The following is a 16,868-nucleotide window of genomic DNA, read 5'->3' as shown; positions in this document are numbered from 1 at the left end:
TGAATCATGATTTCAGGATATGAAAAGAAGTTTGCAGTGCCCCTTTTTTATACCCTACCAACTTTATTAAAAAAAACCCCACTAAGTTGAACGTGGGATCCAAAATAAGTAACCAAAAGAAAGAAAAGCATAATGATATTGATATGTAACTTCAGCATTACATTCCATAGGGAACAAAACTCAATGGCTATGGCCCAACCTTTGATAATTTACGAGTTGGAAAAGGACATCGAATACAGACTCTTTGATTTTCAGTCCACCCTTGGATTCTTTGACTAATTAATCCAGTTTCATGATGGGGTTTGTTGTTTAATGTCAATTCTATTAAGATTGTTTATGTTATTGACAAGTTGTATGATCTATTGAACTTCAACCTAATCTAAACAATGTGTTTCACCCACCAGTATCTACCATGGATATTCTTACACTTTCATGGCTTCTAATTTGACAGTAAAGCATAATTTGGTATATAGCCAACAAAAATTTCTAACTTCCAACAAAGTTTATTCATGCTTTGTCTATCTTGATATTCTCACATTAAAAAGCTTGTCTATCTTGACTATGGTAAAAAGTAAAAATGGTTCAAGAACCAACTAGGCAAATGAGAAGGTAAAATTAGATGCTACTTTTTTACAGAGAAGAAAATGGAATGTTGTATAAACCAAAAGCAGAAATGCTTTCAAGTGGTAACAGTTGTCCATATAGTTTCTGCTTTGAGGTCATGGTGACTTCCAAAATGGTACATTTTTTTTTTCTAAAACAACTCTACAAGAACCTCCAAAAGAGAATGGACATTTTCAAGCAACAACAAACATTAATTAACAAATTCACCCACTTGCATCGGAGAGTCTTGAGGAAGAACAAGCCATGCATATACTAATGTACCTGCAAAATCCTCTTTAGGGTCTTCTGAATCTTCCAGTCAGACTCCTGGATTGTTTCACGACTGGTTTTTGAATTGCTTGATTCATTATGTCTCTGGATCTTCTTCGGCCACTGTTGGAAGTGTACCCTCTCTGATGAATGACGGGTTAAGGAACTTTGCCACAAAAGCCCACAATTTATAGACGTCCTCGAAATTAGTTAGGAAGCTGAGAGATGCTGTGACAACCTCAACTCTTATGAACCCGCTTTTCCCATCATGTCGCCCATTTTCCATGGGTTTGCACAAGGTAGTATCCTCGAGGCTCAGAGCACCTTGCTGTTGTCGCGGACTATCTAATATTCGTATGTGATTGAGAAAACCAATACCAAGAGAGATACCTTCTCTTTCAGCCAACTTCTGTACAATCTCTGGATGAATGAGACCCTTGTTTCTATCCCTCACGTTGAATGCAACAGCTGCACCCCTTTCGTATTTTATTTTCGGGCCGTAAATGTAAACAAGATTCGCTCTGCTATCTCCATCTGGATTAGGTAACTTAAGCTGCAGCAATGACGTTACAAGCCAATTAATTAAAAACCGTAATCTAAGAGTCGTTTTATTGAGCCCCAACATATTAACATGATCAAGATGCCGACATATTATCTCAGGCTCCCTCCTGTCCCAGTCTTGTCCATCACCATATTCTCCATCGCTGGTGTAGTCTTCATCATCGAGGCTGGTCACAGACACTTCTCCCGGTTCTAAAGTATGACTCATGCGCTCTTTACGGGTGTCCTCCATGCTAAAGGATACCCTTTGTCCCCTGCTAGGATTTTCATCTTCTAACCCAAAAAATCTGCCACCATTATATCTGTTCCCTTCCCTCCTTCCCAACAACCTAAATTCACCTTCAGTTTCTCTTCTAATGGCACTCTCTTTAATCTCCGAGGAAATTTCAGAAGTTGAGCCATTTGCTAGCCCATTATTGAGGCGAGCTCCATTTATAGCAGAACCAGATACAGACCCCACAGCCAGTGGTTTGCTGGTACTTTGTTCTTCCTCTATTTCTGGAACATGTGAATGATCAGAAGCCTTCTTTTGATTTTGTGATCTGATGTTCGTTCCAGCAAACAGTTCTTCTTCAGGGATCTCCTTCACGCGGTCTAGTTCTTGTGAAACTGATAAAACAGCAGCATCAAAGGATAATACATGATCATCATGCCCTAAGTTCGCATCTTTATCGTCATATATCGGGCTGCCATATATCTTTGATGTTGACTTTGGAGAGGGCCGCTTGTGGTTCTTCCTGCCACTAAACCAAAAAGGTGGCAAAGGGGAGGCTATTTTCTGCTTATTCAACTGACCTGCACCATCGGACCCCAAAGGACTATGACCCAAATCAATCCAGAATGAGTTGTCTGATGACTCATCTTCGCTGAAAACAGGGCTTTTCATCACTTCTCCTACAGAAATGCTCTCAGTTTCTTCAAATATGGTGCTTGCTCCATCTCTATCAGAACTATTATCTTGATCCATTTCTGTCTCAAATACGTCCCTAACCTGAGAAGATGTGAAGACACCGGAAAAGGCAGGCAACTGCTTACCTGGACGGTTGTCAGAGGGCTTATCACCATTTGTACCAACTTCATTGTCCTCGATTCCACCCAATCCATCAAGACCATCTACAGAATCACTCAGATAGAGAGGATACTCAGGAGTAATCTTCACCATTCCAGAACCAGTAGATCCAGACTGGTTCTGAAGGCTTCCCATGACTGATTTTTTTATAAGGAGGCACCCAAATCCAGTTGGATCATAGCCAAACACCCTATAGAATGATGTGATTATGAAATCTGGCCGAAACAAGGACAAACCAAGCGAATCCATGTCTTTGGGACCCAATGAGCCAGCATCAAGCAAGACATGCCAGTTGTTCTGTTGAGCCAGTGCCATCCACTGATACGAATACTTAGCCCCTGTTACTCGAGACTGCACCGGAAAAACAAAAAGACCAGTAGCAGAATCCTTCTTTCGCTTCTTTTTATTTGAAATCTGCTTTCTCAAATCAGTAGAACAAAGCTTAAGAGTTGGCCATTTAAACCAAGCACTATAAACTTTTGCACCCTTCTCCCTAGCACTCTGAGCCATCCAATTCACCGATTGACTCTCGTAATCAAACATGGTCAACAATTTCTTATTGGTATGAAATGGATATGAATCAGCCAACAACTTAAACGCAGATCCCCTACTTACAGTAAACACAAGTCCATACTCATGTTCAGGAATATTCAAATAATCCATTATCCTACTCTTTAAATCATATTCCACAGTACCTTTCTCAGCACCACCATAAAGCGCATGGTTACTCAAGTTCGCAGTTATCTCAGACAAGCTAAACGTAGAAGATTCCCAGTAATGCAAAGTTTGAACATAAGAGAAAAGCCCAAATCCACAATAATCAAGGCATACCTTTGGTGACAAATGTGCATACTCATCTGACCTCAACTGATCAACCTTTTCTGATGATTGGTATTTTGGGTACATTGTGAGGAACTTATTGAAAGCTTCACGGATATCAGGGATGGAATCTTCAGTCTCAAATGTACGCTCAGCTGCTAAAGCAGTGGCTCGTAAGAATTCACGTTGAGCATGGAGTCTAGCAAGGGACCTTGACCGTCCCAAGCTCTCATCTTGATTTGTTGAATCAGGTTCTATGTTTTGGGATTTGAACAAAGACCCATCTTCAGATGCTTCTTCTAGAGCTTCCCTGAGTTTGTTCTCGTGTAATCTACGAAGAACTGATGGGTTCTTTTTTATTTCAGCTGCTGATTCAGACCCATCTCTTCTCTTGCTGCTCTTCTTGTCTAAAAGTAGAGCAGCACAGTGAGATATGGGTTTCCACAGTGAAAGATGCATCAAAGCGGTAAAAGCTTGAAACAAACCCAGAAACAAAACCAGCTTAAAATTCGCCACAAAAAATGGGATTTCAACACATCAAACAAAAACCCATAGAAATCCCTAAATTCAGAAAAAAGGGATTCAATTCAGAGGAAAACAACCCATAAAAAAAACCCCCAAAAAAGCAAATCTCAGGCACTAATATGAGAAAAGGAGAATCCCATGAACTTTTATTTCAGGTGCAAAACCCACAGAGAAGAACCCAGAATTGGAAGTATACCAGAAAGTCAAAAGCCCATGTTTATAAGAAAGACAAAAGAATAAAAATGGAAGGGAACCCAATGAAGAGACTAAATGAGTCAAAGGGTGAATAAATTGAAAGCCCTAGAAAGCTAGAACACACCCAAAAACCCAGATCCCAAAAATCAACAACCAAAAAACTCTCTTCAAAGAAGACACTTCAAAAATCAAGAAACCAACAAAAAAGGCTCAACAAGAAGAACAAAACAAAGATTATAAAGATCCCTTCTCCAAAACACAAATCCACCTCACCATTAAAACAGCTTAAAAATTGGAACCTTTTTTAAAGCTATCCCCTTTACATCAAATGCACAATTACTTTGGGGAAGAGGTGAAAAACCCAAAATAATACATACAAAAACAAGAATTGATGATAACCCACCACAGTCTTTCTCTCTCTTTCATTGACTCTCTCTCTCCAAGATCTTACCCAATTTTTTTTTTAATGATAACCACTCTCCTTAACAAATCAAACGAGAAGTGTTTGTAACTGTGCTAATATTTATCTGTTTGATGCTTTTTTTTTAATTCTTTATACATTAAAAAAATGAAAGCTTTAATATCCCAAATTCAATTTTTTTTTCTTGTGGTGGGTGGGACCTATATAAAGAAAAGACCTTTTCTTCAAAAACTCTTAGCTAAAAAAAGTCAAATAATCAGCTGGCTTGTAAAAGCTGTTTTCTGTCCAACTAAAAGCAAAACTAAAAAGTCCACCTCTTCCAAATCCTTCAGTTTTTTTCATTTTTAACTTTCCCCATATCAGATTCTTTTACATTTATTTTATATACAAATTTTCAGCCATTTTACTATTGCAAAACAATGTTAGCTTTATCTGCCTAAAACTATATATTTGACTTACACCTTACTAAACAAAGTGACCTAAAAAGGACAAAAAAAAAAAGCTTCTTTCTTCTTCTTTTTTGTGGCTAATTGGTGTATTTCATACATGCAAAAAGATTGAGTGTTTTGTTGACACTATAATAATTATCTAAAATGAGATCAGATCATAAAATAAGGTATGTTTTTGGTTCAATCACAAGTATTTTGCTATTTTGAGTTATGAGCAATTTGTAACCCAATTTAATAAAGGTAAGAAATTTCTCAATTTGATATTTAAAATTTTGAAATAATTTAATTTTTGTCAATTTAGAAGGTAAGCAATTAACCAGTGTTGTATTAGTTACCAAAGGGCTAGCAGGGTCTAACTCTTTAAAATGAAAATTTTTAATTTTTTCCCTTTAAAAGTTATAAATTTATAAATTAGTACTTGGTAAAATTACACTTTAACTTAAAAAAATGATAAAATTTTAATTTAACCCTATTATAATATAATATACAACTAAAATCCTAAAAAAAATTAGCTTTGCCCCTCGCAACCAAAGACAATTAATCACAACTTTAATATTTTTTGCCGATTAAATATATTTTTAATTGATATAATAACAAATTTAGCTCTTAATATTTATATATTCTATTTGAATGTTATAGGCTAAATTTATTAAAGCAATACTAAATTGATAAAATGCGTAAATATTATAAGCTAAATTTATTCAATCAAAACTAAATTGACAGAATGTTTAAATTTTACTAACTAAATTTATTATATGAATAAAAAAACATGTACAATTAATGAAAAGAACATTAATATTGTAAGTAGTCTTCTTTAATTGTTCATTTTAAAAATTGACAAAAATTAAATTAAATTATTTAAAGGAAAAATAATATTAAAAGAAAATACTTGCTTTTGCAGCATGTGATGAATGTTTATTTGAATTTCTTTTTTAATATGGGCCATCTTAAAATTAAATGATCATTTAAGCTTTTCTGAAAGTAGACAAAAATATATATTTGCAATGGAATAAAACTCATGCTATCATATAAGGGCACATCTAGTTGGATAAATATTTAATTCTATAAACTTCTAGTTGTCTTTCTTTTAGAAAAAAAAATAATCAATAAAAAATTTAAAATTTGATTTTGATTATTTAAAATTTAAGATGGTTCACATTTTTTTAAGTTAAATTATTAAAATAGTTATTTTTTGTTTGTCTTAAGTTACATTTTAATCATTTATATTTGAAATGTAGCATTTTAGTCACTTACGTTATTGTATTGCAACATTTTAGTCATTGAGCTATTAATTATAGTTAACGGTGTAACGGTAAGCTAACGTGACACGTTAAATCATCATTTTAAATGAAATTTTTAGATTAAATTCTACAATTGATCATTATTTTTTTTTCATTTTGAACAACTTAATTTTTTTCTTTTATTTTTGTAACTTTTTTTTACATTCTCTTTTGCTTCTCCGTCTGTTTTCTTTTATTCTTCATTTCTTTTAATGTGGTTTTTTTTATGTTTTTCATTTGTTAAAACTATTCCAAAAGCTCGCCTTACTTAAAAAAATTAAATTGTTCAAAAAATAAAAGTATAGGGACTAGTTTTAACCAATGGAAAACATAGAAAAATTACGTTAAGTGAAACGGAGAATGGACGAAAATAGAGGAAGGAGCAAAAGAGAATGGAAAAAAAAAGTTAAAAAATATAAAAGAAAAAAATTAAATAGCTCAAAACGAAAAAAATATGGAGACCGATTGTACAAATTAACTTAATTTTTTTGTTTGAAATGATGATTTAACGTGTCAATCAACTTACCATTACACCGTTGGTGGCAATTAACAGCTCGGTGACTAAAATGTTACAATGGGATAACGTAAGTGACTAAAACGTAACATTTTAAACATAAGTGACTAAAATATAACCTGAGATAAATAAAAGTGACTATTTAGTTTTTTTTATATTCATCATGGGTGATATTTCTGAAACTCAACAGTTGAATGAATTTATTTAATATTAAGTTTATATTATTTCCCAATCTTTATTTTTGTACTCAAACTCACAAAGGACACTAAATTTTTCCAAGAATTATGAATATACAGCCTTTAATGAATGCATAGATATAGAATCCTTATTAAATATGTTAGTTGAAGTGGGGGCTCATGTCACATTAATAGGAAATTGCATTTAATGGATGGTCATTTTGTTTGCCAAGTACAAAAAAATCCATCCTCACTATAAGAGAGGAGTACTACAATCTTTTATGGCAGAGTTAGGTCAAAGTATCAAATTCTCCAAAGGTGTCACTGATAGGAAGACTCACACTCATACATACCATTATAGTAACCGTTAGAATTAAGTGACCCAAATCCTTATTTAAATAAAATACAGTGATAAAATAAAATAAAAGAAGTAGAATCACACTTCTTTTATTTTATTTTAGAATAAGGTTTTTTAAACCTTATTAAATTCTATCTATTTGATATTGATTAGAATAAGGTGTTTCAGTCTTACTAGAATATAGCTTTATAAGCTTATAAATAGACATAGTCTATTCTTCTTATAATAATTCGAATTTGAGATAGTGAATTTTTTTCTCCTCTACTCGTGGTTTTTCCTGAAAGGGTTTCCACGTAAAATTTGTGTGTTCTTTATTCTATTTTATTTTATTTTCACAAATTGGTATCAGAACTTTCGGGTTGTTCATCTCGATCACGATAATGGCGTCTTTGAAGTATGAAATTCCGCTGTTGGATCGCAACACTAGATTTGCATTGTGGCAGATTAAGATGCAAGTAGTTCTTGCACAGATGGATCTGAAGGATGCCCTGCTAGGGATAGATAAGATACCTTTGACATTAACAGATGAAGAGAAAAAGCGTAAGGATCGAAAGGCGTTAACACAATTACATATGCATTTGTCCAACAAAATTTTGCAAGATGTGATGAAAGAAAAGACCATCACTGTATTATGGAAGAGGTTAGAACAAATATGTATGTCAAAAACTCTAACAAGCAAGCTGTATATGAAGCAGCGTCTTTATGCTCATTGTTTGGAGGAAGGTGCGTCTGTACACGAACACTTAACAATGTTTAAAGAAATTCTCTCAAACTTGGAGGTCATGGAGGTTCAGTATAACAAGGAAGATCTAGGGTTGATTCTACTTTGTTCGTTACCCCCGTCTTATTCAACATTTAGAGACACGATTTTATATAGCCACGAGTATCTCACAGTTGATGAGGTTTATGATTCTTTAACCTCGTATGATAAGATGAAACATCTTGTGGTTAAACCCGAATCTCAAGGAGAGGGTCTCATTGTTCGTGAGAGACAAGATCAGAATACTGATGATGATCGTGGAAGGACACAAGAATAGAATTCTCACAGTAAATCTAAAGGTAGATCAAAGTCTTCAAACAAAGGTAAAACTTGTAACTTCTGCAAGAAGAAAGGACACATTAAATCTGAGTGCTAAAAGCTACAGAACAAGATTAAAAGGGAGGCTGTGAATCAAAAGGAAAAACAACCAGAAAATTTTGGTGAAGCTGATGTTGTAGAATACTACAGTGATGGTGAACTTCTAGTCGCTTCAGTCAACAATTCTAAAGTGAGCGAAGAGTGGATACTTGATTCAGGCTGCACCTTCCACATGAGTCCCAATCGGGATTGGTTTACAACTTACGAAACAGTGTCTGAATGTGTTGTTTTGATAGGAAATAATGCTTTGTGTAAAATTACAGGTGTTGGAACAATTAAAGTTAAGATGTTTGATGGAGTTGTCAGAACACTTAGTGACGTACGATATGTTCCAGAATTGAAAAGAAATTTAATTTTGTTGAGCACTCTTGATTCAAAAGGGTATAGATACACAGCTGAAAGTGGGGTTTTAAAGATTTTCAAAGGTTCCCTTGTTGTGATGAAAGGGCAGAAAAAGACTGCCAAGTTATATATTTTGCAGGGTTCTACTGTTACTGGTGATGCAACTATTGCTTCCTCTTCCTTGTCAGATGATGATATTACTAAACTTTGACATATGCGCCTAGGGTATATGAGTGAGAATGACATGGCAGAATTGAGCAAAAGAGGACTTCTTGATGGGCAAGGAATTTGCAAATTGAATTTCTGTGAGCACTGTATTTTTTGGAAGCAAAAGAGAGTTTGATTCACCAGAGGAATCCATAACACAAAGGGAACGTTGGAGTATATTCATTCTGATCTTTGGGGGCCATCTAGAGTGCCTTCGAGAGGTGAAGCTAATTATATGCTAACCTTTATTGATGATTTTTTCAGAAAAGTTTGGGCGTTCTTCTTAAAATAGAAAAGCGATGTGTTTTTCGCATTTAAGTCTTATGATTGAAAAACAGACGAGAAAATAAATAAAATACCTCTGCATAGACAATGGCTTAGAGTTCTGTTCTGATGACTTTAATATATTGTGCAAGTCAGAAGAGATCGTGAGACATTTGACAGTTCGTCATACTCCACAGCAAAATGGCATTGTAGAACGAATGAACAGAACGATTATGGAGAATGTTCGATGTATGTTGTCAAATGCCAACTTTCCAAAGTTGTTTTGGGCCGAAGCAGCCTCTACTGCATGTTTTTTGATCAACCGATCCCCATCCATTGCCATTGAGAAAAAGACTTCACAAGAGGTATGGTGTGGTAATCCTGCTAATCATTTTAATTTAAAGATCTTTGGGTGTCCTGCGTATGCTCATGTTGATAATGAAAAATTGGAACCGAGATCAATTAAATATGTTTTTCTTGGTTATAAAACTAGTGTAAAAGGGTAAAAGTTATAAGGTCTTGAAAATAGAAAAGTTGTGATTAGCAGAGATATTGTTTTTGATGAAACTGCTATGTTACCTAACTTATCTCTTAAAGACTCTTCCAATAAAGAAAATCAAAAGCAGGTGGAGCATCAGATTAATACAGAGTCGACTCCTCAAGCCAATACAAAAATTGAGAATAGAGTTGCTTCTTCACCACAATACTCTATCACCAAAAATAGAACTAGAAGAGAAATTAAACCTCCAAAGAAGTATGCCGAGGCTGATCTAGTTGCTTATGCTATAAATGTGGCTGAAGATATAGATGCGAATCAAGAGCCATCTAATTATTCTGAGGCGGTTAGCTGTGAAGACTCAAAAAAGTGGATGTTTGCTATGCAATAGGAGATGGAATCACTCCACAAAAATAGAACATGAGATCTTGTGAAACTTCCTAAAGGTAAAAAGAATGTTCGTTGTAAATGGATGTTTAAAAAAAAAGAAGGGACTCTAGGAGTTGAAGAACCCAGATATAAATCAAGGCTTGTTGCAAAGGGTTACAGTCAAATTCTAGGAGTGGACTTCACAGATAATGTGTTCTCCCTAGTTGTTAAGCATAGTTCAATTCGAGCTTTGCTTGGTATTGTGGTCATGCATGATTTGGAGCTTGAGCAGTTAGATGTAAAAACTGTATTTTTGCATGGAGAACTTGAGGAGGATATTTACATGCAACAACCAGAGGGTTTTACAGGCTTAGTAAAAAAAAGACTATGTTTGCTTGCTAAAAAAGTCTCTTTACGATTTGAAACAGTCACCAAGATAGTGGTACAAGAGGTTTGATTCCTTTATGACTTCTCATGATTCCAAAAGAAGTAGTTTTGACAGTTGTGTTTACTTTAAGAAAAACAGTGATGGTTCTTTTATGTATCTACTTCTTTATGTTGATGACATGTTGATAGCAGCAAAAGATAAAGGAGATATAAGAAATGTCAAATCCCAACTAACTGAAGAATTTAAGATGAAAGATTTAGGACCAACAAAGAAGATACTTGGTATGGAGATTCTCAGAGATAGAAAAGCAAGTAAATTATACCTAAGTCAGAAGGGGCACATTGAGAAACTTCTTTGCAGGTTTAGTATGCAGAGTGCTAAGCCTGTTAGTACTTCTTTAGCAGCCCATTTTAGACTTTCATCGGCTTTGTCTCCACAATCAGATGATGAGATTGAGTACATGTCACATGTACCATACTCTAGTGCAGTGGGATCTCTCATATATGCTATGGTTTGTTCACGTCCAGATTTATCATATGCAGTCAGTGAGTTAGCAGATACATGGCGAATCCCAGTAAAGAACACTGGAAAATAGTTTAGTGGATATTAAGATACTTACGAGGTACTACTGATTTTTGCTTACAGTTTGGAAGAACTAGAGATGGAGTCATTGGGTATGTTTATGCTGATTTTGCTGGAGACCTTGATAGAAGAAGATCTCTAACAGGTTATGTCTTTACAATTGGAGATTGTGCAATCAGTTGGAAAGCCACTTTGCAAACTACAACCACTTTTTCTACCACTGAAGCTAAGTACATGGCGATTACTGAGGCTTGTAAAGAAGCTATTTGGTTGAAATGACTCTTTAGTGAACTCAATGAAGACCTTTAAATCAGCGCAGTATTTTGTGACAGTCAGAGTGCCATCTTTCTTACAAAAGAGCAAATGTTTCATGAGAGAACAAAACACATTGATGTTCAGTATCATTTTGTTCGTGATATTATTGCTCGTGGTGATATTGTTGTGAGCAAAATTAGTACTCGTGAAAATCCTGCAGATATTATGACTAAGTCACTTGCTATAACGAAGTTTGAACATTGCTTAGACTTTGTTGGTGTTCATTGTTGAAGTTGAACCCTTAAGGGGTTTTATAGAAGAGGTGGAGAACTTGTTCGTTGAGAGTTCACAATGAAGAACTTGTTCATTGAGAATTCGTGTCAATGTGGAGATTGTTAGAATTAAATAATTCAAATCCTTATTTAAATAAAATACAGTGGTAAAATAAAATAAAAGAAGAATCCATATAGAATTACACTTCTTTTATTTTATTTTAGAATAAGGTTTTTTAAACCTTATTAAATTTCATCTATTTGATATTGATTAGAATAAGGTGTTTCAGTCTTACTAGAATATGGCTTTACAAGCCTATAAATAGACATAGTCTATTCTTCTTGTAATAATTCGAATTTGACATAGTGAATTTTCTTCTCTTCTGCCCGTGATTTTTTCCCGAAAGGGTTTCCACTTAAAAATTTGTGTGTTCTTTATTTTATTTTCATAGTAACAATCACAACTTGCTGTAAGGGGGAACAAATGACAAAAGGCGATTGCACTTGATCAATTAGGAGACTATTATCAAAGAAAGTTGTTATACTATTCAATTAAATCTCGACCCCAACTATAATCACCTTTAAGACCAATGAGCTAGTGGTTGTAAGTCTAAACAAAAATATTATTTTGTGTAATGTTTTTGAAGAATGTTTTATAATATAATTGGAGAATAAATTGGATAAAAAAATATCCCATAAATAATAGGTAAAGGGAAAAAACAAAACATATAAGCCATTTTGCCTTTGGATTCCCTCTCCTCAATAGCCGAACCAATGCACGAAACCCCAAAAATAATCTGCCTCAAAAGTAAAAGTCCAATTAGATACGTATTAATAAAGGTTTAAAATTCTAATCATATTGTCAATTTACATCAATTCTTATCATTCATAATATAAATATAAAATATAAATATATAAGATCTACTTTTTCTTAATTATATAGTATCGTTGAATATAAATTTATAATAACATGAAAAAAAAAAAACTTAGTCACAAGTTTGAACAAGTATTTGTAGGGTTACATTGAATTTTTAAAAAAAATGGCTACATCAAATATTGCTTCATCTTCAAAAAAAGTTATACAAAACAAACAAATTTCAAGTCAGCCCTTAATATTGGATTAAAACTTATATTTTTTCGGATTTTTTTAAATATAGTTTTCGAATTCGATACATGAATATAGAAATATAATTTTTTAAAAAAATTTTAAAAATTAATTATATTCATGTAATATAATCTTAATTCAATTTGTTTACTTCAGAGAGCACGTGCATTACTTTAGTTGTGATATAATTTGTCAAAGTCAGCCAATTATGATCATGATTTCATGTTTCATAATCTATGATTAGTCAACTATCTTTTTGAAAGTACTAAAATACCCTTTGCAAAGGTCTTGGACCACATGGTATAGACTCTATCGAATGACCCTGTATAATATCATCATCATCATCATCATCATCATCATCATCATTCATCTGTTCATTGATAGTGGAATTCACTAAGGACCTAATAGAATTTCTTTTTTGGGTTTGGGCTTTTGAGGGAATGCATTTCTTGACTGTACCTCATTCACATAAACATCCATGTCCATGCATGTTATGGTCATTGTTCTTGAATTGATAAGAGACATAATCATACTTTGTAAAAAGTTGGGGTCATTTGATTACAATGAGTGGGAGATCATCTTTTTCTTTTTCTTTTCTTTTTTTTATCTTTATTTGGTTACTTTTTATAGGTGGTAGTTAGACATTTTATTATGTATTTGAATTTGAAAATTTGATTTAATTTTATTTTAAAAAGTCAATAACTAGAATTTGTTTTAGAATTTGTTTTAAAAAGTCAATAATTAGAATTTGACATTTAAAGCTCAATGCAGTAAGCAGGAGTAAAGGTGATGTTTCTTTCCCTCGGTATTAATGAGACAATATTGATGTTATATTTGTAATGAAATTGATGATCATAAAGCTTCCTAAGCATAATTAATGCTTTAACTTTGTCGTGTAGAAAATTAAGACTATCAGCCTTTGGTCTGAAAACATATGCTTTAATATCTGGTCTTGGTTCCGACAGTTACTTAAAGCCAGTTTACAGTCTGAGCTAAGAGTTTCCATTGTTTTTTATATTATTATACTGCATGGCATTGCCATTGATGCCGAGTACCAATGTTCCAAAGGTTTTCTCAGTCTTCAATGCTTAATCCATGCGGGATTTAATCAATGCTTTTATACTTGGCCATGTCTTTAAAATTTTCCGACCATACAGATTTTAAAACATCATAAATGTGAAAAACAACTTTTGTATTAGGAGTCGGATTATAATTTGTCCTTTTTAATTAAAAAAATGAGCAAATCAATCATTACGTATTAGATCAAAGAGTAAACTGATCATTTTAGTAAAATTTTTATCTATTTTTACTGTTACAAACTTGTCTTTGTACATCAAGATGAGGTACACATAGCATATCACATGTAACTATCTGATTATTCAACTAGCTACGTCAATTTTTAACAATTTACTCTTTGATCTAACGTATAAGATTTGATTTATTCAATTTTCTTAATAAAAAGTCAGAATACAATCTAACTCCGATATAGAAAAAATGACAATTTGTGAATTAGTCTCATATTTAATGACAGTTACAATAGAAACACTCAAACCATGATAATAAAAATATGAGAAAAATAAGGTAGTTAAACTTAAAATCTTAAAAGTTTTAAAATGTTTAATTTTATCATTAAATTGAAATTTCATTATTACAAAATTAAATAATTATTATTTTTTATATTTTTTACTATAATTTTATAATTTATTTTCGGGATTTTTGATTATGCTGTTGAAGTTATATAATAGACTTTAATGTTGTACGCTATTGGGGCCTGTTTTGTGGGATGTATTGGGTTGGAGATGACACATAAATTTGGGGCTAACATTTGAATTGTCCCCTTTTTATAAATGGTGAAGGATGCTGCCCACAAGAAAAACCCAAAGCTTAGCTATACAAAATTTGACTTACCCAAACTTAGCCCAATATACACTCATGATGGATGAGGTTCAATTTGAAAATTAAAATTTTGGTTTTTTAGGTTTAAGATTTGTAGGGGAATTTTATTAGGTAAGTCCTCCTTATCAAATTATTCATGATCCCATCTAATAATATAATATTATATGGAATATTTTTACAGGTGATTAAAATTTTTGCCAACTCATCATTTTCAAATCATCTACTTCCTTCTTCTTTTTTAATTACAACAAATACGACTAACATGATTTAAACTCAAGTCACACTTAAAGTGATAAACACGTTGACCATCAAGCCATCACATGAGATTTTCCTTCCTTTCTCTTTTAGTTACCCATTTCACATGGCATTATATTATTAGATGAGATCATGAGTGATGTGACATGAAAATCTACTAAATAATTTCTATTTGTAATAAATAAGTTTTTTTTAAAATTTATTTTGAATGTAAATTATTTTCTTCTAATTGAACTTATGCTTAATTAAGATATAGTATTAAATCAACGCTACGAATAAGATGTTAAATAAAGGTGTCCCAAGCTTACTATTATTAATTTTTAATTTATTCAAGAATATACTTCCAGTTAAAATATGTTATAAGTCTATGTTTTTCAAAAATTTGAATTTAGTCATTATACTTTTATTTTTAAGAATTTAGTTCTTCTACTTTTTAGATTTCAAAATTCAGGTCCAATTGTTAATATTGTTGATTTTTTTTGTTAAATTTGTTGGTGTGACATTTTGAAATAAAAAAAAACTTAGTAGCCAAATAATTAAAAAAAGACGTAATTAATCTTAATTTAACAAAAAAAAATTAACAGTTGGATCAATTAAAATTTTGAAATCTGAAAAGTAAATAGACTAAATTTCTAGAAATAAAAGTATAGGGATTAAATTTCAAAAATTTAAAAAGTACAAGGTATTATGGCATAGTTTAACCTATATACAATCTACTAATATGTACAGTAGTGAGTTAAAAATTAAGGTAAACTACATCCAAGGTCACTCAACTCAAAATAATTACAAAATGGTCAATAAACTATTCAAAAATTTTCATATAAGTCACTAAGCTATTCAACGTTACAAAATGGTCAATAAACCAATCGAAAGTTCTCATTACCTGTCTCTTCTACAATTTTTTTTATCATGAAACAAATTTGAAACAACTTTCTTCTCTGTTTTTCAAAACTGACTATCAGATTGACTTCGATCTAAAGTATGTTCTTCAATTCATCAATGGGTACTTCCACCGTATTGATCGTCGCTTAGAGCTCGCTAGCTGGACTTTAAATAAAAAAAACTTAATATCCCATTGGCTTAAATAAAAACTTTCAAAATAGTTCATTAACTTAAAAAGGAAAATTTTTGATTAGTTTAATGGTCATTTTGTAACTTTTTGAAGTTGAGGAACCAAAATATAAATTTACTATTAATTTAATTACCTTTGGGTGTAATCTACCCTAAATATTAAGGAATAGCATAAACGTTACCAAAATCAAATCAAGTGGCTCCATTTGTAATGCATGAAACATATTAAGTTTAGTTTACCCTTTCACAATAAACTCTGTAATCTTTTGCAAAAGATTCTTCATAGAGGGACAGAGGGTTCATAAACCTAGGACACTGTTCATTTTATCCAACACCAGATTATAGGACAGCATCTCTTCCTGCAATGGCAGCCCCGGGTTCCTGCTGGGTCTAGTACCGTGAAGCTAAATCAACGGTGAACATCCAAAACAAAGAGAAGCAATCCAAGGCTAACAGCGAAACAGTAACAGTAGGGGCGAGAAATCCGGCAAGAAGATCGGGAAAGGACCGGAAGGTACGGACCAGGAATCTGATACGGACATGAGGTGTCGGAAAATCAGAGGGGGTGACCCTATAATTGAACCCCACGCTGTCCGACAACTCATGATTCTGTCTGTACTATCCCCATCCCCACCACCCCTTCCATCAATCTCTATCCTCTTACTCTTTTGACCATCAAAACTCCAGTTTGTTTCGAATTCTTTTGGCCCCCCCCCCCATTGCTCGGCCAGAACCTGTCGGGAATTCGACATTATTAGCTGAAACTCTTTGGCATGCTTTGTCTGTACTACTTTCAGTTCGGTCTATTTAATTGTTGGGACGATGGCAATGCCACAATTTGCACCCCAAAGTTTTATTCATAGGGAACAAATTTGTTGTTGAAATGGTCTACTTCCTATTTTAGCAAATTAAAAATGGAGTGAAAGAAACGTGAAACAAAGAATTTTAAGAAAACTTGAATGAAAATTTTTAATACACCTATCATCAA

At 32.9% G+C, this 16,868-nt stretch overlaps 1 protein-coding gene across 1 annotated transcript; it reads right to left on the bottom strand.

Annotated features, from left to right (window-relative positions):
- Nucleotides 1–594: 594 nt before the first annotated feature.
- On the bottom strand, nt 595–4,583 carry LOC107909340 (uncharacterized). The gene has a single exon (XM_016836822.2). It carries the CDS (start codon nt 3,779–3,781, stop codon nt 971–973), a length of 2,811 nt encoding a protein of 936 aa, XP_016692311.2. The 5' UTR covers nt 3,782–4,583; the 3' UTR covers nt 595–970.
- Between the last annotated feature and the right edge of the window lie 12,285 nt (nt 4,584–16,868).

Source organism: Gossypium hirsutum, chromosome A02, assembly GCF_007990345.1.
Source record: "Gossypium hirsutum isolate 1008001.06 chromosome A02, Gossypium_hirsutum_v2.1, whole genome shotgun sequence".
NCBI lineage: Eukaryota > Viridiplantae > Streptophyta > Magnoliopsida > Malvales > Malvaceae > Gossypium > Gossypium hirsutum.
The sequence above is the reverse complement of the archived record's forward strand: the minus strand, read 5'-3'. Positions and strand labels throughout refer to the sequence as shown.

Bases quoted from the DNA above. Each gene is read 5' to 3' on its own strand.
- LOC107909340 (XM_016836822.2), bottom strand. From the start codon at position 3,781: ATGCATCTTTCACTGTGGAAACCCATATCTCACTGTGCTGCTCTACTT.